This window comes from Colossoma macropomum, unplaced genomic scaffold (assembly GCF_904425465.1).
Source record: "Colossoma macropomum unplaced genomic scaffold, Colossoma_macropomum, whole genome shotgun sequence".
Lineage (NCBI taxonomy): Eukaryota > Metazoa > Chordata > Actinopteri > Characiformes > Serrasalmidae > Colossoma > Colossoma macropomum.
The window spans coordinates 19,911,852-19,939,600 of record NW_023494808.1 but is presented as its reverse complement, the minus strand read 5'-3'; the positions used below and the strand labels follow the sequence as shown (position 1 = coordinate 19,939,600).

Genomic DNA, 27,749 nt, shown 5'->3' with positions numbered 1-27,749 from the left:
TAATTATGCCCTCTTAATACGAAACAGAATGCAAATGTCACCACAGAGTCCAGAGTTTAATTACCATTACTTTTACCATCTCAGAACAAATACAGGATCTGCTACGTCTTGCCCACCGAGTTGCTACAATGAATGAATTCCTACAGAAATGTGTGGAGGATATTCTACTGAAACACATAATTCAGATGACATCTTTATGAACCAGTTGATCCAATGAGTTTCACTTTTTCTAAAAGCACCAATGGAATCATATTATTATTGACACATATGCTAAATACTGCATAATATGTAAAAAAGGGTTAAATCATTAGTTTTTAGATGTTCTACACCTCCACCAATCAGTCATCATCGTCATCATCATCATCATCATCCCTGTCGTCATCGTCGCTGTCATCATCATCAATATCATTGTCATCATCGTCATCGTCATCATCATCATCAACATCGTCATCCTCAGTGTTGACCTTCCCTGAGAGAACGTCCTCAATCCAGTCCTCCAGCTCTTCAGCTGTGGGCAGAGCTTCATCGTTGGGCATGTTCAACCACACACTGTCCGCCTGTGAAAAGTCACACATCCGCTCACTCATCATCATTAATCATGAGATTTTACGGTGGGGCTGTCAGTCTCCAGTCCTGGAGGGCTGCAGCGCTTAGCATTCTAATCATGTTAGCATTCCGAATAAGTTGTTCAATAAATTGTTAAATACTTTCATGTTTTATTGCTATTCCCAAGAAACTACTCAAAACGGCGCAGGAGTGTCCCTAAACCTCAACACTCATTAAGAATGCGAAGATCTATGAATATGCATGATTATGCAAACTGCAGACGCCCCCTTACTGCCCCTTTTGTAAACTCGAATCATGCCCGAATCATGCAAAAAAAAATAAATAAATAAATAAATAAATAAATTTTGATCCAGATTTAATTAAAGCTGCACTATGTACAAGTGTTTTGGTTAAAATTGAAAGAAGTAGCATTACTGAGTCAGGAGAATTTGGAATGTATGCGCTGCTGCAAGTTGACCTGACAGTGATTTTAAAGTCAGAGGCGTCGGGCCGGATGCAAGTTTTTCGGACCATAACACACACACAGGCTCAAAAAGAAAGTCCGGCTTGATGTTTAGATCTCAAATGTAAAATCAACATTTTATTGATGAAGATATGATGACAATAATAGCTAATTCACTCACATCTTTAGAAGACGCGTCCTTCACCAAGTTCTGACGAGTTCTCGTCAAATTGATTTCAACACGCTCACAGTCATAAGATTCATCCTCTCAGGGAAGGGGTCCAAACCATGACCCATGTTACAAAATGCTCTTCTGCCCGTTGCATGCAATTACACATTTCCATCAGAGAGGTCTCCAAATATTACATAGTGCAGCTTTAAGTAAATAAATTAATGCAAAACACCCACATTTGAAAATCAGAACATGATCAATCTGTTACAGTCAAAGTGCAAAAAACACATTTTGTTATTCATCTTCACATAGGCGTTTCATGTAGTGTGACACAGTCAACCATCAGGCTGCTGTTCATAAACAAGTGTAAACTAGCTAGCCAGCCTTTTCTTACTAACTTTCTAATTTTCGTTTCATTTCATTTGAACTACAGTAAGGCTAAGGAGGTTGTGCACACAGGCTTCTGAAGATGTGCATCATTCTGTTGTCAGTGTCACGCCCATTAGTGACCCACAGTCATTAGTGATCTCGTAATTCGGAGGTGTCTGAACAGTGGTAGCAGTGATTTCCAAAAACGTCATTTATTTTTCTCTCTTGACATAAACAGGATGTCAACTACAGAATGACGACATGACTTGAGAGGTCTGTGGTGCCTGAACATCAACCTGCTGTGTCAAAAAACCTACAACCTCATAGGACCCCCTGCTGGCTAGGGAGCCTTAAACAGCCACTTATAACGCTTATAGCAAGCAATGACCCTGTTTTTCTTTTGCCCGCTGTAGCCATCCCTACTGCTGTCATTGCTTAAAGCCCTTACTAATCTCTGCAGAGCTGTCCATCCAGGACCTCCAGGAGTTTGACTGTGATGTGAGCTATTTGTAGTCCAATGTGACCTCAGATTGGACCTAACTAGGTTGATTGTGCAGACACTAAACACCATGAATAAATAATGAACAAAACTGGCCTATCTATGCTCCGCCCACAGATGAGTTCTTTCAGAACAAATGTTGCAAGTTCAGACAAAATGTTGGCAAAAATCTCATTCAGCATAATGAAAAATTGCAGCTTGTAACTCCAAAACCTCAATTTAGTGTGTGCTATTAATTTTAAATTATACACATTAAAGCTGGACAATATGACAATGTATTTTGTTAACGTGATGCAATTGCATGTTTCATTATAAAGAGAGCAAAATTAATCACATTTAACTAGATTTAATGCCAAATATTGAATAAATATTAAAATGTAGCCCTACTGGTTCTTTTTTCTCAGTTCCAACTGATTACATGTCTGAAAAAATAAATATCGTGACATATCGATTATCGTGAAAATTGCTATACCACCCACCACTAATATGCATACAGTCGTATGCAAAAGTTTAGACACCCTGGTCAAATGACATGTTCTGTTGAGTTTCTAAGAGGAAAAGATAACATATCCTCTAACATATTGGGGAAAAAAGTGTCAAATTTAAAATGTGCCATAACTTCCACGTTTAATTGTGCATTAAAATGTGCGGAATGTTTGCATATGAATGTATTTTGTGTGTGTGAGAGGTCATGCTGTTAAGATAAATATACTGGCTTGGGCTTGTAATCAAGCTAACATCAGCATGGTGGAAAATTTTATGGTGTTGACATTTCCAAGCTGCCTAGTTTCACTTAGCTATAGTAACACAGTGCATTGTGATAGCATAGAATTTTAAACTGAAAACTCAATATTATGTAGTGAGCAAACCTTCTAAACAAATACTGTAGTGGTCTAGTGTGAATAATGTATATTAAACAGAGTTGTGTGCTAGTTTCAATATTTTGATTGAGAATTTTAGCCAAAGTTCTGTAAAGTTTGTCCAACCTAGCAACAGCTGCTACAAAGAACATGTGTGGGTGGAGTATGGACAAGTCCATTACATCAGTGTAAGGTAGTACTGAGGGAAACTCACATCTGTCACGTTGACCACACCGATCTGAGGCCTGAACAGGTCCACTTTAAAGGTCTTCTCCCAGTAGGCGGTCAGCTGTGTGGAGAGGTCAGGCATTAGAGTTCTGGCACAAGACTCCTGATGAGTCTGATGATGTCATGACCAGTCTGAGGTCTCACCAAGGGGAAGTCGTCAGGGTCGATCCACACTATGCTCAGATCAGGGTTCTTGGTGTTGTCTCTCGCCACCTCTTTCAAGATCTCCAGGAATTCATATCCATCTAAAAATGAACATACGCTGTATGAAGGCTCTGGTCTGAGGTATCTAGACTTGTAACCTGTCGTGGAGTCTCATAACCGTATGTGTTTAGACAGAACCGTACATTCATTAGAAGAATGAAACAAAGACAAACCTGGGTCCTCCTCCTCAGCAAAAGCCACAATGTGGATCCCGTCCATGTCATCCTCCTGTAAATCAAATAAAAGAACTCTCAGTTTTTTATGTATTTAATTTAAAGGACTACTTCACTCAAAAATGAAATATATACAATTTTCTCCTCACTCCAAATGTAGTTGTGATGCCTTAAAAAAGCTGCTGCTTCTGCTTTTAGCTATGCAACATACTTTTGTCCATTTTTATAGATGGCAGTGTCTCATACAGTGTCAGAAAACACATAAATCAGTAGATAAAAAGAATGATTTACATTTTTTCTTGTGATTTATGTTTTCCCCTAAGGTCCACTTATGACTTGTTTGGTTTTAATTTGCCAAAAACAGTTAGAATTCACTATTTTCCAAAACTTGCTTGATTCCTGTGAACATGCTGTCATTGTTACTGTGTCTTTAAGATCGACACTGTATATGTAAATAAGCTCTGTTCTGATTGGCTTCCCGGTTTTGTGCCTCATTCAAAAAGCAGTCCCAGCTAAAATGTATAACTTCAGTGCGAATGGGTGGAGCTTAACTGCTGGAGGCTGAATAGACAGGTATATGTGAATGTGCTGGTTTTTGTGACATCACAAAACAGTAAATTCAAAAGTGGGCTGTTTTTGGAGTGTAGTCAGACTGTATGGACTGGGGAGTAAACGGTACGGTTAGAAACTTCAACAATGTTTACATACTAAATTGGATTTTACATGACAGGGGCACTTTTCTCAATGCTAATTGTTAAAGCATGAGCTTTCATTATGCTAGCTACATTAGCCTCAAAGATCCCGAGCAAAACATGGGGCCCAACATATCTTGGTGGATCGACTGCACTTGAGGTAAGAAGAAAACTGAGTGGTTTTTTTTTTTTAGAAAAATAACACTTCTACTTAAGGCTGCTGAAGTACTGACACCTAACGTGCCATTGCAAAAAATATTTGCAACAACAAAGTGTTCCCTCACAAAATGTTTGCATTCTCTCGCAATTTTTTTGCATCCCCTTGCAATATTTTTGCGATCCCTTGCAAAATCCACTGCATTTGCAAGGCAATGCAAAATTATTACGAGAGAACACAGTGTCATTACCTCTTTATTTTTTTGACCAAGACACCTAGTGGCTCCATACTCAAGACTCTACTCACCCAAGTCTCGAACATATCCTCTGCACGCAGCTTCCTCAGGGTTGGCCTGAACAGAAACACATTGGTAGACTTATAATCACGCGTACCAGTGACACTAACCCAAACAGTCTTGGGCTCACCTTCGGTGCCGACTGACAAAGTCCACTATCTCATCCTCTGAGTTGGGTTTGCTGGGTATGGTGATGGGCTCGTCCATGAAGGGCTCATAAAAGTCCACTTCATTCATCTTAAGAGTCAGCTGCTTCGCCACCTGTAGCAGAACACAGCCACACAACATGCTCAGACGCACTGCAGCCTTTATTCTTAATTAGGCACTCTTTGCAGTTTTTTTTGCTTGCAGCTAATTTACTTCAATTCTGTAGAAGAGCTCAATTCAATACCTGTTAAAATGTGCAGAGGAATGTAAGGAGCTGTTTTGGGCACTTGCTTTTCACATCATTCACTTGAATTGGCAATCCTGGACCCTGCAAATTGTTGTGTTTTCCCTGCTCACCTGCTACACCTGATCCAACCAATTAGCCAATTCTTCTTGAGTTGCCATTTTATGGTTTGTCTAGATGACCCTCACAAGCTTTTTTTCCAAGTGTACGACCACCAATGTACTTAAATGGCTTACAGTCATAAATACAAGCAAAAAAGTGAAATAAGTTAACACATCCTTTACACAGAACACACTTCTGCACATTTTAATGCACAATTACTGTTTATTTACCGAATTTAACATACTGGAAGAAATAATAAACAGAAAATCTGGCCTGTGCCGGTCCTGGAGATCTGTCCCTGTTATTTTTACCTGTTTAAGCTAATTAACTTCAAACTTGCATAATGTCATCACAGCCACAAGATGCTGTATGATGTTGTTTTGATTGGTCTTAGCATAATGTTATTGGTGTAGTCTAGAATATATATATATGTATATGTATATAGTGCAGAGTTGGGCTGCTACCAGGGTTGGGCATCAACACTAGCTATTTAGGTGCCAAAAAAGGCTGTCTGTCTGAGATTCTCCCTTTTAATATTGCATATGTATCCATCTGCTAAGGTTTCTGTAGCATTTTGTAATGTGAGTGCACTTACCCCTTTGTCAAAGGTGGCAAAAAACTTCACGTATGGCTGAAATCGCTCTGCAGCTCCCTGAAAGGCCTTGTAGTCTGAAAGTAAAGGGAAGGTTTAGATGTAAACGGTGTGAAAGAGCAGCAGGCAGAGAACAAGAGAGACCACGGCACTCACGTGCCCCCATCAATCCCTTTAATAATGTGGAAAATTGCAAGGGAAGAATGGCACAGTAAAATCTCAAAGCGATACGCTGTCAAATGGCTCTACAAGACCGTATCTGTGGGGCTTTGCCCCAACAATATGTCTGGAGGTCACGGCAGAGGCCTCTTCAATCTTCCTCTCTTGAAATGGGATTTTTAATAAAGGCTGGGGTGCAGTCATAAAAAGAGGAAGATAATACCTTTCTCCTCTCTACACCCTCTGTATTTGGGGAAAGCTCTATGATTGTTCTTGATCCATACAACAGAGTGGAAGACCTATTTATAGTCTGTTGAGTTGACTGGCATTTGCCATGGAACAATGTGAAAGCGTGCATGGTTGGTTTCCTCGAGTTAGACCTTGTAGACTCCCTTGAACATAGGAGATTAGCATGGCTGGAACAACAAATTGGCAAAGGTGGAGCTCTGGTCTAGCTCCACATTGAAACAACTGAAATTTGGTGTCTGAAATTTGCTTCTTTAGTTTTGCTCTAGAACTGTGAGGCTAATGTAGCTAACAAGTAATCAAAGCTTACATCTCACTAGTTAGCAGTGTGAAAACTAAAAGCCTGTGTTGCATACCTTGTTAAGTTGTGGCAACAACTTGGGAATAACTTAATTATCTCATACTCATGCCTTACTTAGTTGTGGCCGTGTATTACGATCCTGTTCTCACAGTAAGTTGTAGCAATGCATCATTTTTATTAAGAAAGGACATCATCAGTTTTGCTCCATATCAAATGCTTGCCACAAAATGCATGAAGTTGTAAGTAATTTTAAATAGACTTGCTTATGTGGTTTCTGATCCTGCATGACAAACAATTATCTACAAAAAGCCTGATTTTGTCTCCGGTGCAAAAATAAAAAAAACAAGATTGAGACACCCAACATGTCTTGGCTAATCAATGGTATTTGCCTAATACCTATTACACTGTATGGTGGGGCAAACTCTAGACACACTAGTATGAATTAGTTGGAGGTAAAAGACTCACGTTCTGACTCTCTGCCCTTGAAGTAGCCAATGAGGCGGATATCTTCATCCATTCTCTCAAAGGCCCGCAGCTCCATGGGGTTACTAATCAGCTCCACTGCGTCCTCCAGCAGCTACACACACACACATCTCTTTGTTTTATTACAGTGTCAGAATGTGTGGTCACACACACACACACACACACACACACACACACACACATATACCCACACACACTTACCATGTAGGTTCACTTTGTTGTTTTACAGTTACAGAATATGGTTCATCTGTTTCTCTGCATATTTTGTTAGCCCCTTTCACCTTGTTCTTCAATGGTGAGTACCCCCACAGGACCACCACAGAGCAGGTATTATTTGGGTGGTGGATCATTCTCAGCACTGCAGTGACACTAAATTTCCTTGTAAATTAATGTAGCAGTTTTATTCTGGAGCATTTCTATTGGTCCATTCGTCATGAAATTTTAAAATTATGTAAAAAATGAAAAATCAAAATTAGAGATATAAAATTACGCCCCCTACTGATACAGAGATGAAATAAATGAGCAAAATCCAACTATAATCATTTCAGAATCTGATGTTTTTAGCCCTTCATATGCACATGTATTAGGAATTAGTCTCAGTGTGTTGTGCACAACACATTCTTAATTTAAATCCATATATTAAAAATAAAAGCACAGCATACACAAAGCTTAATATTATGTATGCATGTATATAAGTAATGTGTTATTGAGTTATGGGACCATATTCCACATTTACCATGTTTTTTTTTTGTTTTGTTTTTGCTGAAGTCCACTTGTGATGTTTGTGTGGTTTTATGTACCACATACTTTTGCATGACCATTCTCTTTATCCCTTAGAATTTAACAGGCTGTTTTTGTTATTGTGCCTTTAAAACAGATCTATATAAATGAGCTCTGTTCTGATTGGCTGCTTTAATTGCACCCCTTTTAAAAGATTAGTCCAGGTTGGAACACTTCTTATAACTTCAGCATGAATAGGCAGAGCTAAACTGCTGTGGGCCGAATGGATGTGCGGATTTACGTAAATGTGCTGGTTGTTGTGACATCACAAAAACAATGAATTCAAAATGAGCTGGTTTTGCAGCTTAGTTTCAATGTGACTGTATGAACTGGAGAGTTTACATATTACATCAGACTCTTATTTTAAAACAATAATCAAATTTTTTTTTATATGGGTTCTTTATTGAGAATAGTAGCTGTATGTCAAGTAGATGCATGTCCAGCATAATTGTTATATACAGGAAAATAGCCTACAAAAGTCTCTGTACTCACATCTAGCAGGAACTCCACCAGCGTGTCTGCAGAGAGCTCTCCATCAAACTCAATCACACGCTCGTCCTTAAAGACATAAATGCTGCCCTCTTCCTCCAAACCTACATTGTTAAGAGGAGATTGATATAAGTGAAAAAGTGATGCATTTACATGATACAAATACATGTATAACTTCTATAAATTGAATAAAATGTATTTTATCAATGCGGTTTTATCTTTCAGTTTACTTACTTTTGACTGTAACTGTGTTGATGTAATATATAGTATTCACTTGGAAATGATGGACTTGTGTGAACCAAGTAAATTAGTGCATGGATTCATTTTTAGGGCATGTTCTTTGATGCTATTAAAGTGCTTAACCTGATATTTAAAAAATATTCTACTGCAGTACTGTGCAAAAGAGACCACACTTCATCCTCACTTTCCTTTCACTACCATTCAAAACAGCCATTAAGTACAAGTTGTTCATTTTTCATGGGGACATTTCTGAAGAGATTAGATATAAAATAAACCACTTCCAAAAGGCAGGGGAATGTCAAAGGAAAATAAACGCAATAATACTTTCCAGTTTCCAGATAAACATATTAACATATAAACATATTCAAAGATGTAGAGAAAGTGGGACTCCTATCAACCGTGTATGACCTGGTAGACCACCATCTGTCTCCATCAGATTAACAGAACTTAAAGCTTTCCTCTTTGAGAGAGAGGAGAAAATCAAGCTCTACTCTTGATTCAGATCTGAAAAAATCCACAGGTGTTTCTGTCCATCCTTCCACTGTGAGAAGACAACTCAACACTGTGAGTCTGAAAGGATGTGTAGCTGACAAGAAGCCATTACTGAGAAAAGGAAACAGAGACAAATAAGAAGAAAGTTTGCAAGTCAAACAAGGAATATGCTGATGTTCTCAGAACAAAGGACTGACCACCCCAGAGTCCAGACCTCAACATTTATAATGTGTTTGGGATTATTTGGATCCTGTCTAAGACTTCTAAGACTGAACTTTCTCTGCAGATTTCTTTGAAAAACTAAAAGCAAGTCTCCTGAAAAGAATGGAAGCTGTAATAAAGACAAAGAGTGAACACACTAAATACTGAAAAAAAGATATTATATTTAGTTGTTGATAGTTTCTGTGTATTTTTGTTTCTGACACTGAAAAAATGAATAACATGGACATCTTGGCTGTCTTGACTGGAAATTAAATCAATAAAAAGTAGTTTATAATTTTTGAGAAAGATTGCTTTCTATTAACAAAGAATAGCCATTATGTTTAAATCACAAGGGTCAAGGCAAACCTTACCAAGCTTCTTGGCCACCTTGGCATCCTTATGAGAATCTACCATTCCAAAGCCAATGTCTCTGTCTTCAAGGATTTGGGCAGCGAGCTATAAATTCAAGAAAGGAAGAAAAAGAAAACAATAGACAGAAATAATACAGGTGTACACGCCCATGTACTGACAAAATCAAGTAAACACTGTGAAGTTATTTTAGCCTTGATTGCTCACTAGCAGCTCAACACAGAGTCACAACATTTCACACAGAGAGCCAACAGTGTTCTGGATAATCTGATAACCAAGTTATGGGGAAAATATTTTAATTAATTAAAACATCAGAGTAGATTTCCATTCTGTCAGCAGAATGGTCACTGGGGATCTGCATTACATTCTTAGTATGGCAAAACGAAAGCTTTCATTTAAAGGTAAAGTAGTTGTAATTTTAAATTAGCCAGTGTCTTCAGATTAGTGTTGTAGGACATGAGTTCAGTATTGATCTCAGTCTTGTCTTGACATTATTAAGACTTGGTATTGTCTTGGGCTTGGGGTAAGGTTGAAATTGTTCTCAAGACCAGCCAAGTGTGATGCCTTCATCAGAGGTAACAGGAATTTTTTTTTCTATCATTACTGAATATCAACAATATCTTCAAACAGAATAAAACAGTCCCTTCACTACGTGCTTAAATCTGTTCTCTGCTGGTTGAAGATTTCATTGGTCTTTCTATGACGATGGAGTTATTTGTTTGTTGATGTTCACTGGTTCCAAAATTCCAAATTTCCTGAGGGCAGATTGGAATGATATTATTACTATATTTTCATTTAATAATAAAAATTGTTTTTTGTTGTTTGGTTTATATTCTGTTGACCTTAGGTGGTGAATCTGAATAAAGAAGGATCAGAGAAAAAGCTCACAATAATTTGCTTCCAAATGTGTATATATGTCACATATACATGCTATACATTGTCTCATTCTCAGCCAGGTCTTGGTCTTGACTCAGATCCGGCTCTGGTGGTTTTGACTACAACACTACTTTGTATTCTATCTTATTTATTTATTAGCATTTTTCAGGGGTGGGTAGTCACGGTTAGTCCAAAATCAGGCCTTTTGCTTGACCACAAAAATCCTCAGGCAGGGACAGCCGGGAGTCCCAAAAATGTCGACTTTCTGATTCCAGGCGTTTGGGAATCCAAATCATTGGACTTTATTCCGTACAGTGACCGTACAGGTTTGCCTGCCCCTGCTTAGCTTTAGACATCCAGCATGAAAAAGCATTCTCATCAAACTGGCTGTGTTTTACTGTAAACAAAGTCTAATTTGTGATAAAAAATTTGCCTTATCATAAAACTATTTTGCCAGTGCTGAACCATTTCCTCATTTGAAGGAGTTGACAGAGGAGAATCATGGAAAGTAACAGTCTAGCTACCCTCCGTTAGCCAAATTAATTTAGCAAAGTGTTAGCGCTCCAAATTGCCTTCCTAAGATGTGATGGGTTAGGTAATTAATACACGGATTTAAAATCAAGGTCCCTTGTCATTCATAACATAAATCAGGCAGATGTATTTTGAACGTAATAATTTGGAATCGAGAATGAGAAAAAACGTATGTGACATTGACTTTTGAAATTGATTCCCATCACTTTCTGGAACCGAACTACCCCAGGGACAGGGTAGTCTCTAGACTAGATTAAAAGACTAAAGACTAGGTTAAAAGCTTACTAGTTATGCTAGTTAAGTCAGTGGCAGGCATCATACTGACCGATCGATTCTCCAGGGAAAATCAACTATTCTGGACCAGTGATGCTTCAGAGAGTATTGCTTCTTGGCTGAGTATAGAGAGGATACTAAAAGAAAGCACTCTTTCAGAGCTGAGAGGAGCACAGACTGAAGCCTCTGGAGAGATTTCAGGTCTTTTTTCAGCCTCTAAATCAGGTCACTCCTTTACCAAGTTACACACCAATTATTCTTCACACCCAGAAGACCAGCGTGTGCAAACTGTTCAGATTTGTTCTCCTGTTCCCACGACTTCACAGCATGTTCAGAGAACATCTCCTGAGCTTTACACGATGGAGTTCACAGAAACCAATCATTTCATGCTCATCTGAGGCCGCTTTTGTGATCATTTGACCAGGCTGCTATTCAGAGATGGGACATGTGCTCAATTACCAAATAATACAGGGACCAGGAATCAAAAGCTTATAGGAAGCAGCAGACTGTGTCTGATTTTCTCTTGGTGTAATGCACATGTAGAAACAGAGTTACACTTGAAAGTTCAAAAGTTTGGAATCATGTTTTTAATAACATAGACGACTGTTCTAGGGGCCATTCCCTACATATTTCTTTTTTCTTTTTTTCCTGTGAGGTCCACTTATAACATTTGTGCGGTTTTATGTAAAAAAAAGTAATGGTCATAATTTATTTTTACATAATCATTTCCCTTAGAATTAAACAGGCTGTTTTTGTTGCTGTGCCTTTAAGAAAATGATGATCTGTTTTAATTCGCTGCTCTGTATTTCACTTCATTTTTAAAAAAAGCAGTCCAGGTTGAAACACTCCTTATAACTTCAGTGTGGGTGGGTGGAGCTAAACTGATTGATTGTAATTGATTGATTGATTGATTGTAATGTATTGTACTGCACTTATGTATTGTATTGTATTGTATTGCACTGCTCTGTGTTTAACTCTGTTCCTTTTTCTCTAGGTGTCAATAATGACTTGCTGATTCTAGCAGTATCTGAGCTCAGGACTGACTTTCTCTCTAACCTATTGGTAACTAGCAAAGATACTTTCTCTCAATAGACAAAGCACTTTTTGTAAGTCGCTCTGGATAAGAGCGTCTGATAAATGCTGTAAATGTAAATGTAAACTGCTATAGTGTGAATAAGTGAATATATGTAAATGAGCTGTTTCTTGTGACATCACAGAAACAATAAATTAAAAAAAGCTGTTTTTGCAGCTCAATTTATTTGTAGGGGCTGCATGAACTGGATAATGAACGGTACATTTTGAAACTTTAACATTGCTTACATATCACTTCAAACTCTTTTATTTAGAAAATGACTAAATGATTCTTATTTGTACTGTGAAGCTTCAAAGATTTCAAATAATGTGCAGAAATTAAAATTAAATAAAAATAAATGAAAAATTAAAAATAAAAACAGAATTCAACAATGTGCAAAACATTTACACCCAATATTTAATTGAAAATAGTACAAAGACAATACATCAGATGTAGAAACTGATGGAATTTATTGTTTTTTGAAAAATATATGCCCATTTTGAATTTTGTAGGGTGATGCTCATCCTGATTATTTATCAATTAATAACTTCTTGATGCTCCCAAAACCTTGAAATATAGGACAAGTGATTCCAAACTTTTTAAGAGTCCTGTATATACAAGTTTCAGCTAATGTCCAGCAACTCTACTGTCTCCTGTTTTTCACTACAGCAAAAGATCAAACCTACTATTAATAAATTCATACTGCTTATCTCTGAACCATCAGAAATACCAGGTCTTTGGTTTCTACAAGGACACCCATTTGCCAAAATGTCATGCCCAGGTAAGAGAACATAAATCCTTCTCCCATCTTCATCTATCTCCATCCTCACCCAGCCCTCCTTACCTCCAGCACCATCTCCCTCATGTGAAACTGCTGCTGGAGCTCCCTGTCAGACGGAAGGCGTTCGTGGTAGAGCAGGCACAGCATATCATACTTCTTCAGTGCCTTCTTGTAGTTCCTCTCATTGATGTCCAGCACCCGGTCTTTGCCGTCAAAGCTAGGGAACTCCAGGCCTTCCTCTGCAAAGCCGCTGGACAAAATAGTCAAGCTAGGAGGCAGGAGAAGCCAAAGAGGCAACATGGTGGGTCTGCAGAATGGGTCCAAGAAGAAGGCAAAGAAGTTAGCTAGCTCAGAATAATAATGCAAAGTCCCTGAGGGGCAGTGAGGCTCCAGTGAGACAAGTCACCCTGTGAAAAGAGTGAGAAATTTCAGAAATGTGGAAATTCAGCTAGAAATCCTTGTGTTTCATCAGTCACAAACGGCTGTAATAAAGCTTTAGAATCAACTCTCATCTCTTTCTCTCCTCTTCCAGACCAGGATAAGGGATGCTGGGAAGCATCTGCTTTAACAGATAACTAGATAGGCCTGCCTCACACAAGTGTGTCCATTCCCCTGTGTCTGAAGGACATTTTTAGGAGCCCCTTTGTTTCAGGGACAAATATAGATGATGTGCTGATGAAAATGAGGACATTAGGGACACCACTGGGAATCACTCTGACACTTCATGAGGGAGAAGAAGAAGCCTAAAGTAAGAGTAGAGCATGAAATTTGGTGGCCTTTAAAACTACAACATAGAAGTTGCACTGACAAGTACAGAGTTTCGTTCGACAAGGAGCCCTAAGAAACAAATATATGTTTCATACAATCAGGAGAACATCAGTGATGCCCATTGATGTCATTCACACTTTGTTCTAAATATTTTCCTCACAAACTTCATTGTATAATTTTAATGCTATTTTAGAAAAAACACGTAATATATAACAAGCTTTTTACCGACCTCATTCTTCACTTAGCAGGGAGGTTTTACAAGTAAGTTTGGATTCAGAAACATTCTATATGATTTTATTTCAAAATATTAGATGCATATCTTTTTTATTGCTCCTAGCCTCCAGGAACTCCACTGTGAGGAGGACTGTAGCACAGGCAAAGTGGAACCCAAAGACCACAGTTTCTGAAATGCACAGTTTAGTTGAATTGCAGGGTTTTTAAAGTCAGATGCCACCTCCATGACCAGAAAAAAAGCAGCACAGACCAGCAAGCATTCCATGCTGGTCTAAGTTGGTCTATGTTGGACTAGTGCTGGTCTGGTTCTGGTTTAAACATGACATCAAAACACAACACATGCTGGTGACCAACCATTCTGGTCTATGCTGGTTTTTCAAGCACGAAACGTTTTTGGAAGAGTTCCACAGAACACCTAACAGCAGGCCACAAAATGCAGCACTTGAAATTTGCAAAGTATAATTGGAACTACAAAAGGAATCATGTGATGTGGTCAGATGAGACAACTTTTTAGTCATGTTCACCACCGTCACTCTCGCTGGGTGGGTGAGGCTTCACCGGATATTAACAATGGGGGAGCCAATATTTTTGAAAATTGTGATTTCAAAAATGTAAATATAACAATATACAGCTTACCCATTTGTTTATGCCTGGAATATAACTCATTGCCCATGTGGGTTACTTAATACAGGGTGTCCCAAAAAAATTGACATCATTTTGTAGTCTAATAACAATTCTCCCTCAAATGATCTCAAATTTTAACAAAATGTGTAAAAAGTTAAATTTTTAATGTTTTTTTTTTCAGGTTGAAGAATGGCATTCATTAGAAATGAAAAGGCATTTTGTGTGTTAGAATATGCTCGAACACAGTCAAACAAGAGTGTGCAGCGCGCATTTTCGAGAAAATTCAATAAAAATGCACCAACTGGAAAGCAGATCTGGACATGGCACAAAAAATCCAAAGAGGAAGGCTGTCTGTGCAGGACAAAGGGATCTGAACAACCACCAGTACAGTACATTACATTTGTGAAGCTTTGTGAAATCGGTTATAAAATCTACATCCCTCTGAGTTTCTTGTTCGAATTTTGACAAATAAATCTTGTATTGATCAACATGAAGCCTATTGTAGTTACTCAGATATTCACATCTCAAATGAGGTCAATTTTTTTGGGACACCCTATATATTGAATTTAGTTCATTTTCATGAAGGGTGCCATTATTCTTTAGACTTCACTGCTTAAATGGTTTAAGTGTTTATGTATATTGCAGAAGAAAATATATATTTTTGAGAGAGAGAGAGAGAGAGAGAGACAGACTTCAACCATAATATTAACATTTAATACACAGGATCTGAAAGGATCTGAAACACAGCTGCTTTTTGAAAGAATACTTTACCAAGAACAAAATTACAGTCTTGGCATGGTCCCTTTAACACAGGCGCCACTAAATTTTGTTTCCAAACACAATGAACTTAATAATACATTTTAAGTATGTCCTCGGGCCGCTGTATTAGGATGTTAGGATATGAGATACTCGCACTGCAAATGTGCCCTGAGATCCGTCAGACAGAACTAATCGACAGTGGCAGACGCGATCAAGTTTACTCTGCAGTCAGTCACGACTAAGCGATGCATAGAAAATGGAGCTGCCGTGGCTGTTTGCGACGCTTTTCCTTTTGCTCCTGACTGGAACTGAGTTCAGTCTCGCTGATGAAGGTAAGACCTTTATAATGTCGCAGTAGCAGTTTTTACAGTGTTGTATCAGAGCCGGTAATTTGGTTCGAGCTGTTCTTTACGCACCGAAGCGGCGAATGACCCGTTCACAGGCAGCCGGCCGCCGGCTTCCGTTACACAGGTTAGCATTAGCCACTTTTGTATCATGTCAACTTTATTCCCGTTGGCTGCTTTTATCCGTTAATGAAATACGGGTCTGTTTACATCGCGATTGTGGATCATTTGAACGTTTTTGTGCTGTTAGGAAGTGGTAAACTGTTAGGAAAGGCTTGCTCTCAGCAGGTTTGTAAACCCGCTCTCTCCCGTGAGCTCGATTAGTGAAGCTGCGGCACCACAAACCTGAAGTTAGCAGCTTTTTGTCCCGCTTCTTTTCGAATTTTCCGTTCCACCTTAAATGGCGCGGCAGTCCCCTTCTGGCGCCTGTGCAGAATGGATGTAACTGTTGCACCGTTTAAGGTGGAACGGAAAATTCGAATGGGAAGCCAACTTCAGCCTCGCGCAACACCTGGCGTTGAACTTGTTCACGACAAATAAATAAACCGACAGACAGGTTGGCAGGGAGGCTCACGATGTTATGTTCTGAAATGCACAAAAACAAGCAAAGCATGTAGCGTTAAGAGTAGTGAAACCCTTCAAGACGTTTCCATTAGAGTTTTTATGTTTCAGTAATGCTGAAATACTGATATTACTGCTTTTTTAGAAATACGGCCACCCAGGAATTTCAGTCTAAAAGTGCTGAAAAAGGAAACGTTTCTACGTTAATCACGAGTGTGGATCCGTTAGGAATATCCTGTAGCGATATGTTTGTTATTCCTATGACTATTAACGTTATAGCATTTTTCATGTGTAGAATTGAGTTAGTCGTCACTATTAAAGGGCCTGTGTCCTAAATTTTCTTGGTCCGTTTACGACGTAAGTGATATTTTATGTATGATATCTTCCAAAATCAGCCTAAAGAGGCTGCTCTTTTGTACTGTACTTTTAAGATCGATATATGTAAATGCATTGTATTGTCCCTCATTTAAAAAGTAGTCTGGGCTGAAACACCCCTTATAACTTCAGCGTGAATGGGTGGGGCTAAACTACCATAGGTCGAATGGGTGGAATATGTCTTTTTTTTTTTGTGTGTGGCTTATTTTCCATAGACAGACCCTGTGGACTGAAGAGTGCTAGATTTTTAAACATTTACAAAGTGTACACATTACTTTAAAATACTTTCTGAGGAAAACTCAGTTTTTTTTGCTGAAGGGAACTAAGGTTGGGACTGGTTGTGGAAAATAAGAAACTTTTTTTTTCAAAACATTTATGAAATAAAAAATGAATAGTTTTTAAACATTTTGTATGTTGTAGTTGTAGTGGTATCAGGACATTTGGGTCCCATTGCAGTGCCAAAAAAAATCTTACTGTTTCAGATAATAAAAGTTTATAAGAGATACCAAGATTCAAAATCTCCTCTTTTCTAAATTCACCAGAAACACAGTGGCAGAAATATCTCAGTAACATTGCTGAAGCAACCAAGAAGTACCAGCCATGCAGCCAGGAGAACTGCAGCTGCCACATCAGGTAAAATCTCTTTAAAAAGCCAGTTTACTTTAGTAAACTGTAATTAATTAGTAAATGAATTAGGTATAATTACCTTGTCTTTGTAGCAGAATTAACATCATTCCCATTGCAATGAATGTTCTGAATCTGTATTTTTTGTATTTCCCATCATGTGGTTCCAGTGTCCTGAAAAGTGACCTGTTGCCGTTCAGAAATGGTATATCAAAGGAGCTGATGTCGGACACGGTGCAGCGTAGTGTGGGGACACACTACCAGATCATCGGACACAAGCTGTACCGAGAACAGGACTGCATGTTCCCAGCCAGGTTGGTGCAATACAGTGGTCATATTTCTATGTGTGTAATGTATTTAAGGAGTGCTAACAGTGCTCTGGTCCTGTATGTGTGCAGGTGCAGCGGAGTAGAGCATTTTATCCTGGAAGTGATTGACCGGTTGCCTGATGTGGAGATGGTCGTTAATGTGCGTGATTACCCTCAGGTGCCTGGATGGTCTCAGCCACTGCTGCCTATTTTTTCCTTCAGCAAGGTGTGTAGTTTTGCGTACATACAAATGGTTACTAATTTTTTCCACTTGAATTCCCAGTGCTAGGTAGGTCTTCCCTGTCACATGATCCTACCTTACTAGGAGGGTAAAAGTTAGCACATGCTTCCTTCAAGACATGTGACGCCAGCTACATGTCTCGCAACATTATAGACCTCTGAAGTTGTGCTTCATTCTGGAGGCAGCATCATGGCCATACTAGGAACTCCGACTCTCAACTGGTTTTCCCTATAACAGAAATGAATGGCATCCTGTGGTAAACAAAGCCTTTTTTTGTCCGATGTTAATCCTCTGAACTGTGAGGTTGTTTCTCAGTCAAAATAAATAATAAATACATGCAATATACATGCTAGCAAGCTAACACTCCAGCAGACTGAAATGATGCTGCATGAAAGTAAGTCTACTACAGTCTACTACAAAACTTCAACTCAATTCTATACCAATAGCAGCTGACTGCAAACCTAAAACTACCAAAGCCTCTGAACTACCACATTTGACGAAGCTTGCTGGTTTGTTTGAGGTATTCTGGTAAGATTGCTAGTCTTATGATGTCAATTCCGTGCGAAGAAGTGCTAGCTTGCATGTAGCAATGTTTTGGCTCCTTAATGACCTTGTTATTCAGAGGATCCAGCGGCGTTTGAAGGAAAAATGTCCATACAGAAAATCTGTCGGCTTTGGAGCGGTTTTGCTCACTACAGGACATGATAGCAGCAGTTCTCGAAAGTGCTGCTCACTTCTGTCATAGAGAAAGACAGCTTAGGCCTATAGTTCCAAGTTTGGGCATGATGCTGACTGCAGAGTAATGCATGACTTCAGAAGTCTATTAGACAGCATCAGTATACTTGGAGAACACTATCTGCTAAATGTCTTACATCAGCTAACAGACACTTGCATTGGCTGGGGGCATGGTAGGGTGGTAGGTGGGAGCGACCTGCAAGGGACCTTGGGCTCCCAGATGGTTGTGGAGCTGGGGATTAATCTCATGATCCCCTGACAGTAGGATCAGTGCTTAAGTAGTTGAGACACTCAGGACCCCACAAATTGCTGACCTGGTGTTACATTAGGAATTAAAGTAATGGTTTAACTAAAAAACAAATTTAAGTAATTTTCCTCTAAACCAAGAGGTTCAATTTCTGTCAGTTTTTTTTGTAGATACCATAGTGTCATACATAACTTTGATATAACCCGTATTTGTCTGTTAGAAACAACAATACTGTAGAAATCTACAGCTTACGCACAAAACTTTCTGTGGAAGAAAATTCTGTTATTATGCCTGACCAGCCATGGAGATAGGTTGTAACTGTAGATGACATATAAAAGTATTTATTGAGGTACATCTGTAAATTAAAAAAAGAAAACAAACAGGAGAAACTCTGACATAGAACCTAGTCTGTATTTAAACATTTTTAACATGTAACACTGTGTGTGTGTGTGTGTGTTCGTTTCTAACAGAAGGAAGTTGCATTTCCTTTGACAGTTAAGTAGGGATGTACTGAAGTAGGTTCATGTAAGAAATGTGAGTGGGTCAGTTGGTCTCTCTACATTATTGGGTGTTACAACCCACCCTGCCTTTGTCAGTTGTGACATTGCTAGATATTTTAACATGCATATTTGGAACTTGCATATATCTATACATCAAATTCAACTAGAGAAACTGCTGCTTTAGACTAAATTAGTTACAAAATTTAACCTCTGTTACTATGAGTACGAACCAAGCTATAATCTAGACGTGAAATTTAACCTTTTTTTAAATCTGACTTTGTATGAAACAGTGATCATTTATAACAAAGTCTTCAAATTACATGGTCAGATTACATTTTGTTGATTTTCTGAGTGAAAACACATCCTCTACAGAGAACACTTCTGCACCTTTTAATCCAAAATTGCTGTTTATTTGTTGATTTCAACAAATTGGAAAAATATATAGTATATACATAAAATGCGGCACATTTTTATTTTTTGTTTTTTTTTTCCAGAAATAAACTCAGCACATGAATAGAATTTGTATACTAAAATTTACAGAAAAAATATCATATGTAAGTTTGTTCCCTGTTGAGGAGGTGTTAACTTCTTTTTATTTTGGATAATCAACAAACATAATTTAACTAGGTGTTCAGAATTTTGCACTTGGCTATAAATATAAGCTACATTAGTCTTATAGCTCCGATGCAAAACTAAGCAGGAAAAGTCATGACTTGACTGATCGAGTATTTTCAGTTAAAGTGATAACGAGAAAAATATGATTTTTCACCCAGCTGTTATATTTAAATATGCTGATTCTCCTGTGTTTTCAGACACCAGACTACCGGGATATCATGTACCCTGCGTGGACATTTTGGGAGGGAGGTCCTGCAGTGTGGCCAATTTATCCCACCGGACTGGGTCGTTGGGACCTGATGAGAGATGACCTGAAAAAGTGAGTTTTGTCCAGTTGCTATAATCAGCAACTAAACATGTACAGTATTAGTAGCAGGTAGAATGCACCAATGGTTTAAATAGATATCAGTAACAACTAAGTCACTGAGACACTTCAGTGCCACTTAAGTCTCTCTGTGTCTCTCACCCCTACTTTTAGATCAGCAGCTCGGTGGCCCTGGAAAAAGAAAAGTTCCAAAGGGTTCTTCAGAGGCTCCAGGTCAGTCTGGTATTTGTTCTTTAGGCTTGTTTGATATCATGCAGCTTCAGTAGATCATACATGCACTGGAAAATAGCAAGGCTAAGCCTAGATTAGCGTGTGTGTATATGGAGGAGCTTTGTGAGTGCAGGCTCTGAATTGTTTTGCTCCCGAGCCAGGACCAGTTCAGAGAGAGACCCTTTAATCCTGCTATCCAGAGAGGCTCCTGACCTGGTGGACGCAGAGTATACCAAGAACCAGGCCTGGAAGTCAGAGAAGGTCAGTTTATTTTTGGGGGATTATGGGAATTGTTTGAAAATAGCTCAGATTTTTTATTAGCCAAAAACTGACGGCATGCACTGTTGAATATACTGGAATTGCTTATAATCTCCTCTTAAATTCCAAAATCATTGGAGAATCAGCACTTTTAGTTCAATGCATTTATGCAGCTCTGCATTTTTACATTCTACAGCAGAGTAAGACAAGCAGACCTGGTTCATTTTCATTTTGACTTTGAAATGTTAATTTCATATTCCATCCACTCTCTCTCCCTCTTTCTCTCTCTCCCACTCTCCCCCTTGTCACAGGACACTCTGGGAAGACCCCCAGCCAAAGAAATTCCCCTGGTTGACCACTGTGAATACAAGTAAGATCCTGTCTCTTTTGAGAATTATTCAGTGGAAATATAGGCAATTGAGGGCAGTGGTGCAGTTTTAGGCTACTTACTTTTCATGTGATGTCATTTGAGTGTGCTACTGGACATTAGTGTGAAGCTCTTTGAGGAGCTGTTATCAGTTATCATCCACATTTTCCGTTTCTGCAGCGCTTTTAAACCCAAGTTAGGTTGGTTTTGCTGGTAACATTCAGGCTTTGCGTTATTTGCACATGCAGCCCTTAAACAGTATTCTACCAGGATGCAGTTGAAACATCCCATGAAAATCCTAGTAAACAGAAGGTGAAATCCTCAGCATGAACGGCCTTAATTTCTGAATCGTGAACAAAAAAATGGTTCTGCAACTTTTTTTTTCTCATAAAAACTGAAAACTCAACGGTTAAAACACAAATGATCTCTTCTTTAGAATTATATAGAAAAAACACTCTCATGATGTTTGCACTCACAAAACTGAAAAATAAAAAATTCACAAAAGCATCAGTGAAACATTCAGCTTTGGCTGTACTGTAGATGTAGCTGTATTTATTCGGTAATGTCTCGGCTTCTGTTCACACTTGAACACTCTGGGGAATTTCCCAGCAAATGTACCAGGTCTTGTGCAAGTAAATTGCTCTACAGCTTCACCAGGGTTTTGGCTCCAGCTTGAGTTCACACTTGACGCTTTCCTGTTTTATTACCATTATATTCTCAGGTAAAAGTGTGCGTGGGAAGGGGATTTTAGATCTGACATAAGGAATACAACGTAGAAATGTGTCCTAAAGGTCTTCTAATGGTATGAAATGGTAACCTTAAGACTAAACATTTTTAACACCTTTTTAAATAACATTTAAAAACTTGTCACAAAATGTGAATGGCTACTGGTGTCGAATTATCGCCTGGACATATGAACATTTTGTGGCTGATCCAGATTTTAGGGATCAAAATTCTAATATTCTAAAATATTATATAGTTGTATTATACTCCAGTAGGTTTAGTTGATTTAATTACTGATATTATTGTCAGTTCTCAATTATCACACTTCTCATACTTAATCAAACAAAAGGAATTCAGGTGGTGGAGCTACACAGAATGTTTTGTGCTGTTGGTTTCTGTTTATTGTTTTTGAAATACCTACCATGACAGTGTTTTGCCTTCAGATTCAAAAGTTTAGCCTGTAATGCTGTCATTTAGTTAAACATAGTACGTCATGTTGAGCTGCCCAGTGGCAAAACTGTCTGAGGTTTTGTCCTGTAACCGGGGGGGGACCAAAAAAATGTTATTTTGATTGTTGTGTCACAAAGCTACACTGATGTTAAACTGCCTGAAAGTGACTCATTTCTCATTTGTCAAGGTCTGAGAGTGCTAATGATGCATGTCATTCCTGACACCGTGCTCCAAGCTAAATGTCAGCACAGCACACCAGTCTTTGTTGAGAGTCTGCTGTTACTCACAGCAGTGATTCCTAGCTGAACATCTAATGCACCTTTCCACCAAACCGGTGCAAGACATTTTGACTTTGATCTGGATGAACGTGTCCTTGTTAGCTGAAGAAGTTTCAAGGAGTTTGTCAGCTTTAACACTGGAGTAGCTTGTCATGGCAGACCTCCGTTTGGTGCGGGTTAGGATTAGGTCTCTTGTCAACTGCTCAATGTAGAGGGTGTTTGTGCAATGCTGGAGGTCAAGTTGTTTAAATTTGAGGAGGTGGAGACTATTCTCATCCAAACTTCATGCTGGTTAGCATGGAAAAATAACCACAGTTGTGAGTTTTACCACAAGGAAAACTATGTTTCATTTTTGGTTAAATGTAGCTCCTTAAACATGTGTTATTTGTCTGTTTTTATTTTTGAATTAGGATTTTTAAATGTAGTTTGGCAAAAAAGAATGAATAGCTGAACTAGATCCCTAAAATTACCAAAGGAATAATGATGATGATAATGATGATAATAATAATAATAATAATAATAATAATAAAAAAACACATTTGTTGCTGTTGCCTCATGTTGGTTTCTAAAATGTTGCCTCATTATTTAAGGTCGTGAGGAAAAAATCGACTCTGAATCAGACCCTGGACATAATTAACAGACTCTCTAGTGATAATGCGTGGAAATTGGTTTAGAAGCTCTTTGATGGTAGTTAAGACTTAAAAGCTTTATTTTTATCTTAACCATCTGTCATATCTCTCTCTCTCTCTCTCTCTCTCTCTCTCTCTCTCTCTCTCTCTCTCTCTCTCTCTCTCTCTATATTAGATACCTCTTTAATTTCCGTGGGGTAGCAGCCAGTTTCCGCTTCAAGCACCTGTTCCTCTGCGGTTCCTTGGTGTTCCATGTAGGGGAGGAGTGGGTGGAGTTCTTTTACCCTCAGCTCCGGCCCTGGGTGCACTACATCCCTGTCAAACAGGACCTCTCTGACCTCAGGTGACCCTTTCCCAACCCCCACGTCCATCTGCTTCCTGTTGAGGCACAAGTGTAGAGTGCAAGAAGTCTTAGGATCAGGGGTGTAAATCTCTAAACCTTACAGTGATTTGATAAAATTACGCTTTATGAAACGATTCAGCACATCATGAAACCTCAAATTTCAGTTTGAATATGTTGGTAAAATTCAGAATTTTTATTACAAATGCACTGAATGCTCAAATGTGACTGGAGTAGCTATTTACACAGTATTGTACTATAGACAGTACAAACAATACACCTAGCTTCACATTCTCAGCATTTGTGTAGTGCAGTATTTCAGTCAAACCACTTTAAATGAATATTACTGTAATTAGATGTATAGGAATTAAGGGCCGGTGCCAATATCCAATATTTTTCTTTTATGTGTACATACATGCAACAAGTGTTGCATAAAACATTTATAAAATGTAGAAATTGGGAGTAGATCCACCTGAATTATTCTTACAGATGTGTGTTTATACAGGGAGTTGTTGCTGTTTGTCAAGGAAAACGACAAAGTAGCAGAATCCATTGCGATAAGGTAATAAAACCATGCAGTTTAAAGCACATTAAAGCCTTAAATGTCTTATACTTACTGTATGTGAGGTGGCCTTGCTAAGATTATTCTGTGTTCCTTTAGAGGTCAGAATTTCATCAAAGATCACCTTCGTATGGAAGATGTGTCCTGCTACTGGGAGAGGCTCCTCACTGACTTCAGCAAGCTGCTCACATACAAGCCCAAGCGCAAGTCCAGTTACAAGCAGGTCACCCACAAACCCAACAGGTCCGAGCTTTGACCTGAGCACCATTTCATTCTTAATGCTCAGACCGTTATGATTGTCCGTCATCCTGAAAATGAATTAGCCATTCGTTCTCCTTGGCTTTGTCACTGGTTTAACAACATTTTAAAGAATGGTGAGCGATTACAGACTTCCATATTAGTCTCATAGTAGTTAGTAAACAGTTCTTATTAGTCACGGCATAATAAGATTTAAGGTTATAACTGAAAGTAAGACTGGAGTTTAGAGGTTAAAAATGTATCACTTTTGAGTTGGAATTGCCCCGATTTTTCAACTTTGCTGCATAGTTAAATTGTTGAGATGCAAACAAAGTGATTTATGTAGAAATTCATTAACTCTGATTAACTTTTTACAGTGGTGGTGATAGAAACGAGGGGTCAGGATGTCTGCAACACAAATACAGCCATTTTACTTACTATCTAAACCACTATGGATCCTACACGTAATGTTGATAATGGTGAAGTAGGTATAAATTTAAACAATTATGTTTTCTTTGGGTACTATTTTGCCTTGCAAAACCCTGCATGTACCTCTTCACCCTGAGTGTATTTTAATAAATGCATTTTGGACCAAAACCTTCTTAAACTATCATAAAATGCTGTATCAGACATCAGACTGCATACTTATATCCGTTTCATATAATAACTGTCTGCTTTTAAAGACATTAAACTCTTCAAACATCTGGTTCCTATCACTAGCACTATCAAACCACTCTGGATGACTTTGTTTACATCCCAACAGTTAAATTATGCAGAAATTTTGGAATTTCCATTTAAACGTCTGTGGGGCGAAGCAGTATTGAAGACATCTCTGTCTAATGAGTTAAATGTTTTTACCTAATACGGTCATTAGTAGCCAAGAAGTGATGAGTTAGATACGAAAATCAGTCGGGCAGATCTGTTAGAGAACGTTAGGCAGTTACACAGTGCTCCACATGTGTCTCTACATACTCAGTAAAGGCAGCTCCGTCACTGATGCCGTTTCTCTGCAACTGTTCAATCTGTGGATTTACAGCCTTGAACCTGCAGCTTTAAAATGCTCCAAAGTGCTCCTTTCTCAGTCAAGCTCAGCTGTCATGTCTTGCTTTCCGTGTCACAATAACTACAACTGATCAGTGCAGCTTGTAATTCTTTTACATATAATGTTCCTGCTAATCATCTATATTGTTCTGGTTTAAATTCTCTTATCAATACAGTTATGATTAGAGTTTTGAATGGGGGGAAAAATACTTTAGCAGCACAGATGTTTGGCACTTTAGCAGTTTCTCTTTCTTCTCCCTCAGAACCTTCGTAAATGTTAAAGCGCTCAGCTGTAAAATGGTTAATATTAAAGTGATTGTTTTGCAAAAAAATCTCATTTGTGCAGCTTTTACCACAGCTGTAGTTGATCAACCAAAACAAGTCTGATGTTTTTTCAGTTTTGCAGAGGTTCAAGGCTTCAAGGCTGCTGCTGCTGCTGTTTTTAGCTATGCAATGTACTTTTGTCCATTTTTATAGGCAACAGCATGTCATACAGTGTGAGAAACTACATAAAGTCTGGTTGAGATCATTTAGCAACTTGAGGCAGTTTGAGGTAAGCATGTGATGATTAAGGTGTTCAGTTTAGCACATAACTAAAAAGTAAACTTAAGACATCAGACATGTTTTGGCTGATTGGCTGCATTTGGGAAAGTGTACTTTTTTGCCAAACTGTTTCTTTAAGCAGTTTAAAACGATTGACAGAACCGTTTTCTATCACTGAAAAAATGTTTTCTCAGCACTGAGCACCACATCATAGTGTTGAACTCACTCGAGTCAGCACTGTCGCACTTAATTCAGTTTAGTTAGAAGTTGTCATCAGTTATAGAACCAGAGACGAGTTAGTCCATGTTTTGTCTAAGTTGCGATGTGATTTGTTTGTTAGTCTCTCAACACTTTAGTCCTTCTGTACAGTCTGTCAGTGCTTTTATGTTTTGAGGTCAGACGAATTCACATGTTAGGTTATTGCTTCTTTCTCGTTTGTCTACGGCCCTAGATATAGCTGCCTCAGAGACACTTGTACTTTTAAGCAAAATATTGTTGAATATCGGTTTGAATTTTTGTAAATAGCCACAAACCCTGTCCTTTCACCCCTTTTCATAACTACCTGATCTTTGACCAGTTTTCCATTATTTCCCCCATGAAGACCGTTTAGGAGGTGGGTGGTCTTAACAGGGAATGACACCATTTTATCAGCATAATTCAATCATTAAAATATAAACATAAAGTCATTCAAATTGGTTTGATGTGAAATACTCATTTCTAGAGAAACTTGCAGTCAGAAGTGTTCAGAGTGGTGGTGATAGGATCCAGAAATGCCAAAGAGTTAAATGTCTTTAAAAGCTGCCTCACAGAAAGTTATTACATGGTAGTCTGAAGGTTAAGGGTTAAAATGACTAGTTTATTTACTCTAGAGATGCAGGGTATTGTAAGGCAAAAAAGTTCCCCAAAAATATATTTTTTCAGCTTCGCCACTGTTTTACTATTGTCAACGTTGCTTATAAATAGGCTTGTCACAGTTATTACATAATCACAGATCATAATTATTTGAGCTAGTTAAAATTATTTTAGCTGATCGCAATGATTTGCCACTATTGTTATCTTTCACAATTATCTCGCTGCTGTCGGAAGAAAACCTTGTACCTCCATTTTTGTTGTTTTTCAGTATCTGACATAATTTGAAAATGCCTACTGTCCTTTACATTGTATGTAAATTTCATGAAGAATGGATCAAAAGAAACAACCCAGAATGACTTCGAAAAAAGTCTGGTTTCATTGACTTACATTAAAAATAAAGTATGTTTTTTCCTACTCCTGTAAAGTTATCATTTTGGAGATATGAGGTTTTCTTCCGACAACAGCGAGATATTAATGTTGCAACAAACAGAGTGTCAATTGGTGCTTTTTTTATCAGTAGGGTTGGGGCAAATGGACATAAGTAAAAGAAAGCAGTAAACATTGGCAAAAATTTTATGATCATGATGGGCCTATGTATGGCTGTGTTTGTGGTTCCTGTCACCACCACTGTAAAGAAATACAAGTCAGCAAGTTTTTCTACAATGAACCATTTTGCATTAAGCCACTCTGAATCACTTCATCTCAATGATTTAATTATGCTGAAATTTTGAAAAATCTGTGAAACTCCCCTTTAATAGAGCCAGAAAGGAGAACCTGTGTATACTATGCTGCCCTCTGCTGTCCACTAAATGGAGAACCAGGGTCTTAAGAATGTATTGCAGCTTCCTTTCATGTGTTTGTGCTGTCGTTGCCAATGAAACACTACTGACAAATCAACCTCACCTCAGTAGGAGGGTTTTTATCATCAGTACTAGTGACACGTGGGTTTTTCAGTAAGTAGAG

At 38.4% G+C, this 27,749-nt stretch overlaps 2 protein-coding genes across 2 annotated transcripts; one reads left to right on the top strand and one right to left on the bottom strand.

Moving 5' to 3' along the window:
- Nucleotides 1-35: 35 nt before the first annotated feature.
- On the bottom strand, nucleotides 36-16,175 carry LOC118798257 (calsequestrin-2-like). The gene is made up of 12 exons (XM_036557658.1): nucleotides 16,111-16,175; nucleotides 13,100-13,343; nucleotides 9,506-9,590; nucleotides 8,205-8,305; nucleotides 6,915-7,026; nucleotides 5,747-5,820; nucleotides 4,789-4,919; nucleotides 4,670-4,715; nucleotides 3,515-3,569; nucleotides 3,282-3,382; nucleotides 3,124-3,198; nucleotides 36-557 (listed from the first exon to the last, which is right to left on the bottom strand). The coding sequence occupies exons 2-12, from the start codon at nucleotides 13,334-13,336 to the stop codon at nucleotides 339-341; spliced, it is 1,236 nt and encodes a 411-aa protein (XP_036413551.1). The 5' UTR covers nucleotides 13,337-13,343; nucleotides 16,111-16,175; the 3' UTR covers nucleotides 36-338.
- On the top strand, nucleotides 15,650-27,074 carry poglut1 (protein O-glucosyltransferase 1). Its single transcript, XM_036557659.1, has 11 exons — nucleotides 15,650-15,753; nucleotides 17,244-17,334; nucleotides 17,496-17,639; nucleotides 17,724-17,859; nucleotides 20,169-20,290; nucleotides 20,450-20,509; nucleotides 20,668-20,767; nucleotides 21,076-21,134; nucleotides 23,387-23,554; nucleotides 24,057-24,113; nucleotides 24,213-27,074. Exons 1-11 carry the CDS (start codon nucleotides 15,678-15,680, stop codon nucleotides 24,367-24,369), a joined length of 1,170 nt encoding a protein of 389 aa, XP_036413552.1. The 5' UTR covers nucleotides 15,650-15,677; the 3' UTR covers nucleotides 24,370-27,074.
- Nucleotides 27,075-27,749: the final 675 nt, after the last annotated feature.

What these genes read in the sequence shown, in the direction of transcription:
- LOC118798257 (XM_036557658.1), bottom strand. Translation starts at nt 13,336, where the DNA reads ATGTTGCCTCTTTGGCTTCTCCTGCCTCCTAGCTTGACTATTTTGTCC. An exon ending in TGAGGGAGATGGTGCTGGAG is followed by an intron (nt 9,591 to 13,099) that starts GTAAGGAGGGCT and finishes TTGAATTTATAG; the next exon opens with CTCGCTGCCCAAATCCTTGA. An exon ending in TTGCCACCTTTGACAAAGGG is followed by an intron (nt 4,920 to 5,746) that starts GTAAGTGCACTC and finishes GTTCTGCTACAG; the next exon opens with GTGGCGAAGCAGCTGACTCT.
- poglut1 (XM_036557659.1), top strand. Translation starts at nt 15,678, where the DNA reads ATGGAGCTGCCGTGGCTGTTTGCGACGCTTTTCCTTTTGCTCCTGACT. An exon ending in ATGAGAGATGACCTGAAAAA is followed by an intron (nt 20,291 to 20,449) that starts GTGAGTTTTGTC and finishes CCCTACTTTTAG; the next exon opens with ATCAGCAGCTCGGTGGCCCT. An exon ending in GTTGACCACTGTGAATACAA is followed by an intron (nt 21,135 to 23,386) that starts GTAAGATCCTGT and finishes TCTCTATATTAG; the next exon opens with ATACCTCTTTAATTTCCGTG.